Source organism: Sinocyclocheilus anshuiensis, unplaced genomic scaffold (assembly GCF_001515605.1).
Source record: "Sinocyclocheilus anshuiensis isolate Anshui unplaced genomic scaffold, SAMN03320099.WGS_v1.1 scaffold191, whole genome shotgun sequence".
In the NCBI taxonomy this organism is placed as follows: domain Eukaryota; kingdom Metazoa; phylum Chordata; class Actinopteri; order Cypriniformes; family Cyprinidae; genus Sinocyclocheilus; species Sinocyclocheilus anshuiensis.
In genome coordinates, this window is record NW_015549570.1 from 98,193 (window position 1) to 110,773 (window position 12,581).

At 41.8% G+C, this 12,581-nt stretch overlaps 1 protein-coding gene across 1 annotated transcript in view; it reads left to right on the forward strand.

Annotated features, from left to right (window-relative positions):
* The window catches only part of LOC107657333 (uncharacterized), a 51,115-nt gene that overhangs the window by 1,822 nt on the left and 36,712 nt on the right, over positions 1 to 12,581 (forward strand). The window contains exons 2-3 of the mRNA XM_016445376.1: positions 69 to 161; positions 5,460 to 5,585. Of these exons, the coding sequence (XP_016300862.1) occupies positions 69 to 161; positions 5,460 to 5,585 (219 nt within the window). The remainder of the gene's footprint in view (positions 1 to 68; positions 162 to 5,459; positions 5,586 to 12,581) is intronic.

Here is a 12,581-nt window from a genome sequence, read left to right on the forward strand (position 1 = left end):
CTATTCATATACCATGTGTTACCGAGCCATTATATACCACTGTAAAGCTGTACTTTGAACTTCCACAGAAAAAGTTATTGACTGTGAGGAAGAAAAAGTTATTGACTGTGATGAGGAAGACGGGAGCATACAAGAGGGACACTGTTCATCTACTGTTGACGGTTTGTATTACTGTCAAAATACATGATTACATTTTGCAGTTATGAATAGTTTTCAGTCAAGTGACTTGTGAAGACCTGATGGGCAAAAACATTGTTCCAACACTAAAGAAGATGCTTCAGTGCACTGAAAAAGCTTTTTTTTTTTTGTCAAAACTACTTGTGTAACGAATCAAATGCCTCCAAGATATTCTTCAACGTGTTTTACAGTAAAGATTTTTTGAGGAACTTGATACTATAAAATGATGTAACCTCAGTTCCCTGAGATACGAGAACGAGTACTGCGTTTTGCTAGACTCTAAGGGAAAAAGTCATTTTTTCTCTTGAACTGAAGCCTTTTTCAATCACACAGTGAAACTGCACGGCCATTGGTTCGTGCAGTATGTTTTAAAAATTAACCAATGGCTCGGCAGCGGTGCTGCACAAACCTATGGCCGCGAAACCCGCCAAAGTACACCAGAATGGGTGGAGTCATCTGGCTATACAAGCGGCCGCTTCGCCATTGGATTAAGGTTACTTCGACTGAAGCGACGACTGAGACGTGCAGCTGTATGGCACGGCTAGCAATGCAGTACTCGTTCCCGCATCTCAGGGAATCGAGGTTACGTTTGTAACCGAGTACGTTCCCTATCGATACTTCACTCATACTGCGTCTTGCTAGACACTATGGGAACAGTACAATCACGCCGTGCCGTGGCAGAGGAGCGACAATGGTAATCCTTGACCTAGGCACCTCTGGGCCATGAGAACAAGAACAATAAATCCTTCCAGGCTAACGGGCTAAGCCTCATGAAGGCCTCACCCGGCCGAGTGCTCGTTCCAGAAGACTTGCGCAGCTTCAGCACCTATGGGGGCCGAGAGCGCACAAGTAAATTCTCTGATAGGTCTGGACATATTACATCCAAACTCACTCAGAGCGAACTGCGCGCCAGTTAAGCAGAAAGAACGCTAGTAGCAGAGCGGTTTTAAACAACAGGGACCGAAGGTCGATGGACTGCAACGGCTCAAAGGGAGGACCCTTCAGGGCCCTCAGAACAGTGAGCAGGTCCCACGTAGGGACAGTGAGAGGTCGGTGCGGATTTAGCCTCCTGGCTCCCCTAAGAAAACGAACATCAAGGTTGTTCCTGCCCACAGATTGGCCCGCTATATGGGCATGAGAAGCCGTTATCACTGCCACATAGACCTTGAGCGTGGATGGGGAACATTATCCAACAGCTCCTGCAGGAAGGACAGTATCACCGATACTTCACAGGTGAGCGGGTCCTCACTGCGGTTTGAGCAGCAGGCAGAGAACACTGACCATTTAAGGGCGTAGAGGCGTCTTGTAGCCGGAGCTCTAGCCTGAGAAATGGTGTTCAGTACACACTCTGGGAGACTAACAGGCTCCCGTCAAGTGGCCACAGGTGCAAGGCCCACAGCTCTGGCCTGGGGTGCCATATCGTGCTGTTCGCCTGGGAGAGGAGATCCTGCCTCAGGGGAATAGGCCACGGGGCTGCTATTAGCAGCTTAGACAGCACTGCTAACCAATGCTGGTTCCTCCAGAGCGGGGCCACCAGGAGCACTTTGCGTTTCTGTTCCCTGATCTGCCTGATTACCTGTGGAATCAGGGCAACCGGGGTAAAAGCGTAGAGAAGGAGGTTGGGCCAGTCGTGGGCCAACGCATCCTTGTCCTTGGAATAATAGATTGGGCAGTGAGAATTGTCTTCTGAGGTGAAGAGGTCTACTTCTGCCCTGCCGAAGATTTCCCAAATTTTCTGAACCATCTGCGGATGAAGCATCCACTCCTCTGAGGGGACCTTGCTTCGTGACAGCATGTCCGCTCCTTGGTTCAGTTTGCCCGGAACGTGTGCTGCTCTCAGCGAAAGTAGGTTGAGCTGGGCCCATTCCAAGAGGCGCTCTACTAGTACAAGGAGCCACTTCGAGGACAGTCCCCCCTGGCGATTTATGTAGGACACCTCCGTCATGCTGTCCAAACAGACCAAGACATGATGTCCCCTGAAGTCTGGTAGGAAGGTTCGACAGGCCCGCCATACCGCCAGCATTTCGAGGCAGTTGATGTGCAGACAGCTTTCCGCTTTCGACCAGTGGCCGAACGTCTGTTTTCCTTTACACAGAGCTCCCCAACCTGTGTTGGAAGCATCTGTCGAAACCACCTTCCTCCTGTAGACCATTCCCAGGGGAACTCCCTGTTCCATCCATTGGGTGTTCATCCAGATGGTCAGGGCTGTTACACAGGCCTGACCTACCCTGATAATCAGGCGTCCATGACGCCACGCGTGGGATGGAACCCGCAGTTTGAGCCAGTGCTGGAGGGGGCACATTCGTAGCAGGCCCAACTGTAGCACTGGAGACGCTGCAGCCATGAGGCTTAGCATTTTCTGAAACCTCTTGAGGGGGTGAGAGGCACGAGCCTTGAAGGAGCCTCTGTATGATCAGAGCGCGCTCTGTTGTGACCTTCGCTCTCATTTGAGCCGAGTCAAACTCTATTCCCAGGAACAAGACTCGCTGGCTGGGAAACAGTGTGCTCTTGGCAAAGTTCACCCTGAGCCCCAGGCATTTCAAGTAGCTGAGGAGAAGGGCTTTGTGAGATAGTGACTCCGCCTCTGACTGGGCCAGAATGAGCCAGTCATCGAGGTAGTTGAGAACGCGGATTCCCATCTGTCGCAGAGGGGAAAGAGCCGCATCCATACACTTTGTGAAAGTGCGTGGAGCCAGGGAGAGCACGAAGGGAAGGACCATATATTGATAAGCCACTCCCTCGAAGGTGAATCTCAAGAATGGCCTGTGATGGGGGGCTATCTGGATGTGAAAGTAGGCGTCTTTCAGGTCCAGAGAAAAGAGCCAGTCCTCTGGGTGGATTTGCGAGAGGATCGGTTTCAGTGTAATCATCCTGAATGGCCGTCTCATGAGGGCGCGATTCAGACGTCTGAGATCGAGGATGGGCTGTAGGCCGCCGTCCTTCTTGGGGACGAGGAAGTAACGGCTGTAGAAGCCTGACTTGCTCTGGGCCGGAGGAACAACATCTATGGCTCCTTTTTCCAGCAAATTCCTCACTTCGGCTCGCAGGACATGTGCGTCCGTGCTCTGAACCGAAGTGGGGACCACTCCGCTGAAGCGCGGGGGTCTTCAAGCGAATTGGAGTGAATAACCTTGCTTTATTATCCCCAGAACCCATTCTGACACTCCGAGGATGGCTTGCCACGCCTTGGCCCGGGAAGACAGGGGTTGGATTGGTTAGAGTGCCTGGTCGATGCAAGGGGACACGGCATTCATGAGAAATGGAAGAGGGAATTTGCTCTCTTTTTGAAAATGTTTGTGTTTTATTTTGCCCGCTATAACAGCGGATCGTCGTTTGTGTGCTTGAACAGGCCCAGAGTTTACAGCAAACACATCGCCGGCTGCACCCAGAACTGGACGGGGTGATTGGCGGCTCACGAGAGGCAGCTTGGGGAGTGGTCCGGCTGCAGCGAGACGTGGCCCCCTTCTCTTCCTGTCCTTTTGCTCAGTCCAGCGCTAGCTTAGGCCAGGGTCCCTGGCTCTTTGGAAGCGGGTAGCGCTTGGCTGAGCTAGAAAGTCATTGAGGCTCAGGTTTGGCTGGCTGGGTGGCGGTGGCAGACGCAGATGCAGGCTTCGTGGGCTACTGAGTCGGCGCAGACTTGCGCAGGAAACACTCGTCCAGACGGCTGTGGGGGGGTTCTTCTGGTGGAGACCACTTCAAACCCAGCTCCTCAACGGCTTTTGAGAGGACACCGAGTAATTCGGCGTCCATCCCGGGCTTAACGTCGCTGGGCTCGGATGGCGGCAGGGGGGCGGGGTCAGCGATCGTGCCCGACAGCTCCTCCGCGTCCAAAGCTGCTAATGGCATGCTGTTATCCAGCAGCTCATTGTCACTCCCACTGAACGAGACCAGATCACTCGCGCTGGCAGAGGGACACTGGTCAGGCTGGGTGAGAACGGGGGAAGCCTCTGTGTGTGGAGAGAGCGAGGTACGCGGGACCTGAGCCGATGTAAGCTCGCTCACATCCGAGCGCTGAGATCCTCTGCCCTGCTGTTTTTCCCTCACAGGGTCCTTGGAAGAAGAAAACAGGAGGCGCGAGGGGCGGAGTCGCTTTCAGAAAAGAAAGCTATCCGCGAGAGCAGGGAGGCGAGACTCATGCTCTCGCAGTGGGAGCAATTCGTCTCGGTGAGCGTGGATTCCGCGTGGGATTTCCCCAGGCAGGAAACACACTCACGATGGGGAGTCCTGCACGTACTGCAGTAATGGTGCGGCATTTGAAACAACACCGTGAAATTTGCTCTTTAGAAATTTGCTCTTATATCTTGCCAGATGGCGGCAGGGGAACTGGATGACTGCTGCGCATCGCTGAAGGTGGAGGGAAGGCGGCGAATCAGCTGAGCAGAATCGTTCCACTGCGACTAGACATAGTCTCAGAGAAATGGCTGCAGGAGTCTCATTTTTCATGGTATCTTCTTCAGATTTGAAACAGAAACTCATGAGACATGTGACTTTCAACCCATTACTTTTCTGGATTGCTCCAGGACTTATTTCATGTATTTTTATATGAAATAAAAAACATATTCAGTGTGGTACAATTTTTTTCAAGGCACTTCAGTGTCTATAACTTTTTATCTTTTTGAGCATTATCAACTCTGGATGGATAGTAAAGCCCAAAGGGTCTTCTTTCCAAAGATACCTAAATTGTGTGTGTAGCACACTTTTGTCAGGAACTCTTACCATTTTAAGTTAGGTAGGTTATTTTCAGCTGTGAGTCGCAAAATTGGGGGTGCAGGTTAACAGGTTAAAACATGTGCCAATGGCCGTGCAGTTTCACTGTGTGATTGAAAAAGGCTTCAGTTCAGGAGAAAAAATGACTTTTTCCCTTAGTGTCTAGCAAGACGCAGTACGAGTGAAGTATCGATAGGGAACTTAAAATTGTTGTGTAATGCTAGCTGATCCATTCTCTCATGTTGGATGGGTTGAGGCACAAAACGAATTGTCAGATGATTCCATTATGACTGAAATAAAAGTAAGTACTCCGTTTAGAGAGTTTTTGAGCTTATTTTTTATACAATGTTTATTGCAAAGACATATGTAGATGTAGATGTAGTTCAATTATACTTGCAATGATGAAAACAACTGCACACTTTAGAGTTACTTGCACTTACTGCATATGTACTAATTATTTAAAATCATTAGTGTGACAAAAACACACATCACTTGTGCATTGTCAGCATTTTATAGTACATTTACTTTTTTTTTTTAACTTTCTGTAAATGTTGAGCTTTGATTATTTCCCATAGAACCTTCAGTCGAGGTGGCACTTCCTCCTACTGAGAGGAATATGTCTCCAGCACCCAAGAGAAGCAAACCATCATCAGATGAGCAGATGCCTTCAGGAGCCAGTGCTATCAGGTCGCCTTGCAAAGGTGAACTCTTACACATTTCTCTTTTGTCACATGTCTGCTGCTTTCTGTAGAATTAAACAAATTACACTAGACTTGGCTAAATGTTGCAGTAGCAGCCACATAGGTAAAAAAAAAAAAAAAAGAATACTCATTTTAATCACTGATAAGCTTATATCTGTTTGTCATTTGATCCCTGATACATGATAAATTCATGCCTCTTTCATTTCAAAGCCACCAGTTAAAATAAGTTAAAAATAAGATGACACGCATGTAATGTTTTGCACACACTAATGTGCTCTGCTGCTTGCATTGCATATTGTCTCTAGAGAGGTTCATAGGTCCATAGCACAATCATTCATCTAGTTATTAAAGTGCCCCTTTTATGCTTTCTCAGGTATGACCTTTCATGTAGTGTGTAATATAGCTGTATATCAATGTAAAAAGATGAAACTGCAGGACAAATTAAATGACTGTCTCTCAAACGAAAGAAACGAGTCATCAGTAATCCCAGACTTACTTCTTGCATGAACCTGTGTATGTTTGTAACAAAAGCCCAGCCTCTGGTTTCCATTGGCAGAGCAGAGAGTCAGAAAGCAGGGTTTAGAGAGATTGAATCCTTAAACGAATAGTTTCACACACTGATGCTATATGTATTATGAGAAAACTAAAGTGTTTTTTTGACCTTGGACACAGGTAAGCTTATTATATGAGACCTCTAAAGCTAAATTAGATGCTTGAAATAAAGCAGTAGAGCACTTTTTAACATTCAGACCTCAGACCAGGGGCCTTGTGTATAAACGTTGCGTGTGTGAAAAAGAATGTGTACGGAGTCAATAGCATCCGTACAGTGCACACATATTTACGCCAAGTTTGTTTTTTATAAATCCAGATACATGCGTGGAAAACGGCGTACGCACACTTCTATGCCCATTTTGTGTGTACGCCGTTTTCCACACATGTATCTGGATTTATAAAAAACAAACTTGGCGTAAATATGTGTGCACTGTACGGATGCTATTGACTCCGTACACATTCTTTTTCACACACGCAACGTTTATACACAAGGCCCCTGGTCTGAGGTCTGAATGTTAAAAAGTGCTCTACTGCTTTATTTCAAGCATCTAATTTAGCTTTAGAGGTCTCATATAATAAGCTTACCTGTGTCCAAGGTCAAAAAAACACTTTAGTTTTCTCATAATACATATAGCATCAGTGTGTGAAACTATTCGTTTAAGGATTCAATCTCTCTAAACCCTGCTTTCTGACTCTCTGCTCTGCCAATGGAAACCAGAGGCTGGGCTTTTGTTACAAACATACACAGGTTCATGCAAGAAGTAAGTCTGGGATTACTGATGACTCGTTTCTTTCGTTTGAGAGACAGTCATTTAATTTGTCCTGCAGTTTCATCTTTTTACATTGATATACAGCTATATTACACACTACATGAAAGGTCATACCTGAGAAAGCATAAAAGGGGCACTTTAATAACTAGATGAATGATTGTGCTATGGACCTATGAACCTCTCTAGAGACAATATGCAATGCAAGCAGCAGAGCACATTAGTGTGTGCAAAACATTACATGCGTGTCATCTTATTTTTAACTTATTTTAACTGGTGGCTTTGAAATGAAAGAGGCATGAATTTATCATGTATCAGGGATCAAATGACAAACAGATATAAGCTTATCAGTGATTAAAATGAGTATTCTTTTTTTTTTTTTTTTACCTATGTGGCTGCTACTGCAACATTTAGCCAAGTCTAGTGTAATTTGTTTAATTCTACAGAAAGCAGCAGACATGTGACAAAAGAGAAATGTGTAAGAGTTCACCTTTGCAAGGCGACCTGATAGCACTGGCTCCTGAAGGCATCTGCTCATCTGATGATGGTTTGCTTCTCTTGGGTGCTGGAGACATATTCCTCTCAGTAGGAGGAAGTGCCACCTCGACTGAAGGTTCTATGGGAAATAATCAAAGCTCAACATTTACAGAAAGTTAAAAAAAAAAAGTAAATGTACTATAAAATGCTGACAATGCACAAGTGATGTGTGTTTTTGTCACACTAATGATTTTAAATAATTAGTACATATGCAGTAAGTGCAAGTAACTCTAAAGTGTGCAGTTGTTTTCATCATTGCAAGTATAATTGAACTACATCTACATCTACATATGTCTTTGCAATAAACATTGTATAAAAAATAAGCTCAAAAACTCTCTAAACGGAGTACTTACTTTTATTTCAGTCACACTGTACGGATGCTATTGACTCCGTACACACTCTTTTGCCTGGAGTGAGAAAAGTAATGAAGTAAGCAAGGGTTTTAAACTGTTTTTCATTTTGATATACACATTCACTCTCATTAATGGAGATAAGCACTGAAATTACATAAAGTCATTACGCAGAAGTTAAACAAAAATTATATGAATTTAGACATATTTAGTGGATGCGCTTGATCACTTTTCCTGTGGAATGCTGTTTTAATGACAGCGAGGAGTGCTATAGGTGCACAATAATTCATCTTTAAACTAAACTGCAGATCTCATGTTATGAGAAAACATTTTAGTGAGATCAATGATCAATGATGCGCACTTACTTCGATATTATGGCAGACACTGCTGGATTCAGTGGTCGAACAGTCCATTATCCAGTTTGAATAGGTCCAATGATAATATCTTACTGTACAACCACAGCTGCACAGAGGTGTTGATGTCGTGTGAAGGCATCTCTACAACATTATGAAAAGTACCGCTGTATTTGAAGGCTACATCTTGAAGAAAATTGTAAGATTTATACGTTTCCTTTTTAAAATACTTTGTTAGTGACGTGCCGAGCCAGACATTTTTAACACTTTTAGCAAACCTGATTAAAATAAATAAAACATAATCTCCTTATTTGTTGCATTATCATTATTTTTATGTAACTCTGACTACATGTGCTGAAAAAAAAGAGAAATAATATTTCATAAAAACCTTTAAAATTGCCAAAGTAAGGTAACAAAAAAGGGTACATGCGATCTTTAAATAAATATACAAAAAATATAAAAAATCATTAAGCTGTCATTTATGTGTATTCATAAAGTCAAAAGGCAATCTAATAATGTGGTCTAAGTTTAAATGTTAAAAAAATAAATACATTTTAAGACATCTTGCAATACCAAAAGTGGACGTTTCTGTAGAATGACCCAGATACAGGTCTTTGAAAGTACTTGAATTTATTTTGTGCAAGAAGTTTTCTGGAAAAAATTCCATATTATTCCCTCCGGTCCGCTAATGTGTTTTTTTCGCCAACACTTCGTGACCTATGCATACTAGCTTGCTTGATTTATGTTAGTTACACACATTTGCGCGTTACATTAAGTGTTTCCCGCATGAGGTACTTTGTGTTGTACATTGCCATGACGTTCACACGCGCGCGAAACTACCTCAACGTTTCAGACACACCGTGAAACACTGCAAAAATAGGCTGAAACCGTTGAAACGTGATGCCTGGAAAATGCAAGTTTCAAGATATTTGTCTCACCAAAGAAGATTACAAAGAATGGCTTGCCAGAGACCCAAAGGACCATCACTTGGCCAGGTGCAGAGCCTGTTGTAAATCTATCAAAGTGGATAGGATGGGAGAAGCGGCTCTTTCAAGTCATGTAGCTGGATCTACACACAAGACGGCACTTCGGAAATCGAAAGCAGGTAAGTCCTACCATAGCCTGCATCTGACATAGAAATGTTGATTGAATGTTAGCTGCTAGCTGTTTTTTTGCTGTTATTTAAATGTCTCGCTGTGAAATGTCAGTCACGAAGGCTGTTGAGTTGCATGTGATCATGGTGATGTGGATAAATTTGCACCAGCTCTGCAATCTGCACTCCAGTCTCGTCATATTCATATAGCGCTTTATACAATAGATTGATTTAAAGCAGTGGTTCTCAAAGTGTGGTACGAGTAGCACTAGTGGTACTCAGGCTCCCTCTAGTGGTATGCAGAAAAATCACTAAATTAAATATAAATTAATGTTAAAACACAATACATTTTAATTTAATCTTTATTTGAGTGGTTTTTTTTACATTTAAGTACAGCACAGTTTTAATCTTTGAAGCTGTTTTATTTACCGATAAATTTGCACCAGCTCTGCAATCTGCACTCCAGTCTCGTCATATTCATATAGCGCTTTATACAATAGATTGATTTAAAGCAGTGGTTCTCAAAGTGTGGTACGAGTAGCACTAGTGGTACTCAGGCTCCCTCTAGTGGTATGCAGAAAAATCACTAAATTAAATATAAATTAATGTTAAAACACAATACATTTTAATTTAATCTTTGTTTTTTTGTTTTTTTACATTTAAGTCGTTTTTATTTAACTTTTAGGTACAACACATTTTTATTTAATCATTAAGTTTTTTTATTCACCTGTGTGTAAGCACAGTGCAGTGTTAATGTTCAAACTGTGTATTTACAATGTTAAAGTGGCTGACAACAACAAATAATTCTTATTAGGAATAAAACTGCCTCGTTTTTTAACTGTGCAGAGCTGTAGCTGAATATTTAGGCCTAGTACGCTACTGTATTTTAATGTTGGTCGTTATGGTGGTGCTTGGAGTGCCAAATATTTTCTGAAGTGGTACTTGGTATAAAAAGTTTGAGAACCATTGGCTTAAATCACAGTGCAGGAATAAACACTGTAACCAGAGCTTCATGTACAGATATAATTATGTGGTTAAGCCAACAAAACTAAATATGAGGAACAAAATCATGATGACACATGATGCTGTGAGTAGCACAATAACACACCCAAATATACAGTAATCTCTTGATTATTTGAATCATGAATGAATGAACATGATAATCTTAATTTAATCTTTATTTGAGTAAAGTTTTTTTTTTTTTACATTTAAGTAGTTTTTATTGAACTTTTAGGTACAACACATTTTAATTTAATCATTATTTAGGTTTTTATTTACCTGTATGTAAGCATAGTGCAGTGTTAATGTTCAAACTGTGTATTTACAATGTTAAAGTGGCTGACAACAAAAAATATTCTTATTAGGAATAAAACTGCTTCGTTTTTTAACTGTGCAGAGCTGTAGCTGAATAGTTAGGCCTAATACGCTACTGTATTTGAATGTTGGTCATTATGGTGGTACTTGGAAAACCAAATATTTTCTGAGGTGGTACTTGGTATAAAAAGTTTGAGAACCACTGGTTTAAATCATTTCCCAGATAGCACACGTCTGCAAGATGTCTGTTAAAGATCACTTGATCTGGATTGATCTTAAAGACATCTAATAGACGTCCATTTGACATCTGATACGAGACGTCCTATAGACGTATTGCAGATGAGCACTAAAAAATATGTCAAATAGACGTCTCCATGATGTACGTGTGCTAACAGGTTTGTGAATTGTGGTAACATTTATTCACACTTGGGTACACTTGCATTAATTCACATTTGAGATCAGGAATTTTGATCTCTTTTGCCAAAAGATTTCATATGGTTTATAACATTTCATAATTATGTCATTTCATTATGATTATATGTGTCTATTCATCAGAGTACTGATATAGAGTCAGTCTGTGCATTAGCGGTGGGGATTTTTAGATAGTAATTTAAGGGAACGTCATATTAACTCGTGGGAACGTGACATTATGTCGTGGTCTCGAGATACTAATTTGAGGGATCGTCATATTAACTCGTGGGAACGTGATATTATGTCGTGGCCACGAGATACTAATTTAAGGGAACGTCATATTAACTCGTGGGAAAGCAAGCAGCTTTACAGTATTAAATATGAAAAAACTGTGTCAATGTCACTTTCTACGGTGCCCGTATGGTGACATGTTCGGTTCACTTAGTTTTGTCGTAGCCACGAGATATTAATTTGAGGGAACGTCATATTAACTCGTGGGAACGTGATATTATGTCGTGGCGACGAGACCACGAGATACTAACTCGTGGGAACGTGATATTATGTCATGGTCTCGAGATACTAATTTAAGGGAATGTGATATTATGTCGTGGCCACGAGATACTAATTTAAGGGAACGTCATATTAACTCGTGGGAACGTGATATTATGTAGTGGTCTCGAGATACTAATTTAAGGGAACGTCATATTAACTCGTGGGAACGTGATATTATGTCGTGGCCACGAGATACTAACTCGTGGGAACGTGATATTATGTCATGGTCTCGAGATACTAATTTAAGGGAACGTGATATTATGTCGTGGCCACGAGATACTAATTTAAGGGAACGTCATATTAACTCGTGGGAACGTGATATTATGTCGTTGTCTCGAGATACTAATTTGAGGGATCGTCATATTAACTCGTGGGAACGTGATATTATGTCGTGGCCTCAAGATGCTATGTTGAGGGAACGACATCCATTTCTCGTGGCCACGAATTTAATGCGTAAACAAACCTGCGTGACCATAGCAACCTGGGATTATCAAAAATAGATAAAACATTTTTATTAACATTAAACATTGTGATGATAAATGAGCGTGTTGTGTTTTCATTTACAAATGAAACTACGTGAATGATTAATTCCAGCAAAAATTCCAGTCAGCAAAATCAAAGCTTTATTGGCATGTCGAGCATTTACAGTAGGCTAATATTTACAAAAGTATTCAGAACGTTGAGTAAAGAGATCGAAATGATGGGAAAAAATGAATATAAACTAATATAAAAATATAACCAATAATAATAGGCTAATAATAATAATAATAATATACAAATATCACGTGAAAAAGACGATCAGTTAATGGACTTACAAGACTGTAGGATGGATAAAAATGTTTTCTTGTAGGCCTATTTTATATTATGCACTTTATGTAACATTTATTCATGACAAACTTCAATTGAATGCTGACTATGGCACGTAATACAGTCCGGTAGCCAAGGCCTATGGTTAATATAATAATTTAATAATGTAATAATGTCTATAATAAATAATATAATATTATCTTAATTCAAAATAAAATATTAATGAATCCATCTCTGATAATCCCGGGTTGCTATGGTCA